Raw genomic sequence first — 3,656 nt, 5'->3', positions numbered from 1 at the left:
GGAATACGTTTCACTTGCTATCCCTTTTTCCATATCTCTCTGATGGGATGCTTTAAAGATGGGTTGAGCATTGTGTAAAAGGCGCTTATGCAAAGCATTCCACAATTTGACAGTTCACCCTTTTGTGTTTTCGTTGTGTCCCGAGAGACTGAACCCAAATCACATTTTAAACAGAAACGTGAACAAATGCAAAATTTGGAAGGGGGTGCCTTAAGTTGATAAAAAACCCCAACACCTCTACAACTTTATATGTCATAGGATGCAGCTCCCCGTCTATCACTGCCGTCTAGCAAATGCCTTCTGTGCATCTTAAGAGAAATTGACGGGCAGCGAATCCCCAAGTTAGCATCTGTGTTTGATGTGCAGTCACTAGGGTAAACTGCATTCCAAATACAACGATGGTACAGCACCAACAAAGTTCTCACTCCCATATTAGCTCCTCGGCTTGGTCAAAATGGTTCCACACCACCAATTTGCACCATCTTCCCAGTGATGTTTTGTATTTTTTGTTTTATTTTTTTAAAAAGACAAGTTTATGGCTAAAGTGGATAAAAGGAAATGTGCCCAACAGCTGTTATGTGGGGCAGAGAAGGAATCCAGAAAAAGAAGAATGGATGTATTCAGTGGAGTACAGGCCGTTGGCTTGATCCGATGGCATCTGGACCCAGACCTGGTCATTCTCTTTGAGTTCAAGCACAGCACTACCAGAAGCTTGGTCCAAGTAGCCTTTCTTGTATTCATCATAGGTGTAGGTGGCAGGCACGTTGTTTTTATAAAGCGCCACCCAGATGTTAGTTCCTTTCACGTGGACATGATAAGCGAAGTAATAGATCCCAGAGACGGGGCAAGTGAAGATCCCCGTCACTGGGTTATAGCCATTGTGCCCGTTGTACAAAGTCCTGTCGAATTTTATTGGCATTCCTGAAGCTGGGAACGGCGAGGTCAAGATGGCAGTGAAGGCAGGGACCATCTGGGCAGATAGTTCCCCTCGGCCATATTGTGGCTTCCCAGGCTTGCCATGCCCCAGCACCGCTCCCTCCACGCCTCCATCTGGCAAGTGGAGGCCAGCAATTCCGGTCTCATCAAACACACCTGGTGCACCTGGTGGCCCAGGTGGCCCTGGTGGTCCCGGCATCCCATTTAATCCAGGATTACCAGGAACCCCTGGTGGCCCACTGGGACCTATAATACCTGGCTCTCCTACTTTGCCGGCTCCTGGGGCCCCTGGCAGGCCCGGCTCGCCTTTCAGTCCAGGTAAACCCTGAGGCCCCATTGGCCCAGAAGGGCCTTGTAAACCTGGAATACCTGATGAGCCTCTGAGCCCTGGTTGCCCTGGGATACCAGAATCCCCCTTGGAGCCCATGGATCCTGTCAGTCCTGGCACCCCAGGAAGTCCCATGAAACCAGTCTCCCCCTTGGGGCCCATTGGGCCAGGCATCCCTTGTGATCCAGGCAGTCCTCTCTCTCCAGGAATTCCTGGCTTCCCCACAAATCCACTGGGCCCTTGGTCCCCACGCATGCCTGGTAGCCCTCCAGGCCCACTTGGTCCAGCTTCACCTTTAAGGCCCGGAATACCATGTTTACCTGGCAACCCCATGGAGCCTGGAGGACCCGGAGTCCCAGTAATGCCAGGGGGACCCATCTCACCCGGCTCTCCATCCATGCCAGGCTCCCCTTTGTCTCCAATGATGCCTGGCATGCCTGGCTGCCCACGGTCTCCCTTTAAGCCCGGCATGCCTGGCTTCCCATATCCTGTAGGCCCAGGCATGCCAGGAAGGCCGCGGAGACCAGGTTCCCCTTTGGGACCCAAAGGCCCTTGCATGCCTGGCATGCCAGCCCCCCCTGGTATACCGATTCCATCCACACCTGGTGGGCCACGGGGTCCCATCGGCCCAGGCGGCCCATTAACCCCTGGCTCTCCTGAAAGCCCTGAGTCACCTTTGCCACCTGGAGCACCAGGCAATCCATCCAGTCCAGGTTTTCCAATGGCCACAGGTCCAGGAGGACCTGCAGGGCCAGGGGGGCCTCCATTCCCTCGTGGCCCTGGCAACCCTGGCTTCCCAACCCCGTTTTCGCCCTTCATGCCACGCTCGCCTCGAGGGCCAGGCTCTCCTTTTGCACCGGGCTCCCCCCGGAACCCTGGTAGACCTGGGCTACCTGTTATGCCTGGCTTCCCATTTACAGAGATGCCTGCGGGGCCAGGCAACCCCGGTGGTCCTGGCAAGCCTCTTGGCCCTTGGTCTCCTCTCATGCCCAGCTCACCTTTCAGCCCAGGCATCCCTTTCATCCCTGCCTTGCCAGGAAGCCCTGGAATGCCGGGTTTGCCAATGCCAGAAAAGCCAGGTGGCCCAGCAGGGCCTGGTTGGCCATGAAGTCCCGGTTTGCCAGTGCCCGGTTTCCCCGGGTAGCCAGGTGGCCCAGGAGGTCCTCTTGGGCCAGGCTTTCCAGGAGGTCCAGGTTCCCCTTTAAGGTCCATCGGCAGCAACGGTGGTGGCATATCTGTGAAGAGAAGAGGGACACATCAGAAGGAACATAAAAGTTTCGATGAAACATCTTGTCAGAAGCCACGGTGCAGATACAGGTTGTCTCTTTAGCTCCAGCTCCAGAGGGCTCATCCACTTCACCTCACACCGTGTTGATGAAGACGGTTTGTGTTACCTCCCACGCCCGAACATAGTTTTCTCGGCAGGTAAGGGTGCTTTGCTGAAAGTCTAAGTCGACTTGATGCCAAAAGTGCACAGTCTAACGAAGATATTGTACAAGAACAACACGATATTTTCAAGGATGACTTTAGACTTGAGGCCCCCTGGAACCTTTTCCGTGCTTAGCTGGATTTCTGCACCGTGACAGTTGATTGAACAAGCACAATCCACATAACCCCAAAAGAAGAAGAACTAAGTCATTTGGTTCCACATCTGCAAACGCTGCTGTTAAGAAGCATCACAGATGGAACTAAAGGCTTGGCAATAGCTACCAAAGGTCTCTTAAAAAAAGAAAAAAGAAGACAGCCCTAAACGACATCGCTTGCAACATGTGACAAAACAATATTTAGATAAGCCTGTGTTTCTGGTTGCACTTCAAACAGTACCAAGCTTAAACTCATTTGACTGCCAACGTGTCCCTTTGCGAGAAACATTTTAGAGGTGTCAACCTATGTGAGGGAGCTGTTCTCCGGTCTACTCCCCCTTCTGCCCTATCACCAGCCTTCTCCAACCCTCCAGATGTTTCGGACTTCAACTGCCATCATGCCTAGCCAGCATGGTGGTTTAGGCGGCCCAGTCCTAAATCCAGTGAAGAAACGCATGTCTCCAAAGAAGGTTTGGCTGTTGTTAAACCATTTCCCTCAGGCCATGAGAAATTAATTTAGCAAACTAAATGCACGCATGAGGGAGTGGACACAGATGGCATTGACAGAAGAAGTCCCAGCCCAGTAGGTGAGTGAATCGAAGAGGCGGATGGGTTTATGTTATGCTTGAATCAGAAAAATTAGCTAAGGTCAAACCAAAGAATTTTTTAAAAATTAGCACCAGACATTCCTGATGTCACTTTCCTTCTGTTAGTGGAAACATTTGTAGCTTATCTGCATATCAAAGGCTTGCCCATATCCACTGTCATAGTAAGAGCCACATGGATGTCTAGTTCTTGCCACTATAATA

The 3,656-nt window shown here is 51.9% G+C and overlaps 1 protein-coding gene across 1 annotated transcript; it reads right to left on the bottom strand.

The window, feature by feature from the left end:
- Positions 1–207: 207 nt before the first annotated feature.
- On the bottom strand, positions 208–2,499 carry COL8A2 (collagen type VIII alpha 2 chain). Its single transcript, XM_063140767.1, has one exon. It carries the CDS (start codon positions 2,495–2,497, stop codon positions 575–577), a length of 1,923 nt encoding a protein of 640 aa, XP_062996837.1. The 5' UTR covers positions 2,498–2,499; the 3' UTR covers positions 208–574.
- Between the last annotated feature and the right edge of the window lie 1,157 nt (positions 2,500–3,656).

Source organism: Elgaria multicarinata, chromosome 13 (assembly GCF_023053635.1).
Source record: "Elgaria multicarinata webbii isolate HBS135686 ecotype San Diego chromosome 13, rElgMul1.1.pri, whole genome shotgun sequence".
Taxonomy (NCBI): Eukaryota; Metazoa; Chordata; class Lepidosauria; order Squamata; family Anguidae; genus Elgaria; species Elgaria multicarinata.
Note: the sequence above shows the minus strand (reverse complement) of the source record. Positions and strands in the feature narration are given on the sequence as shown.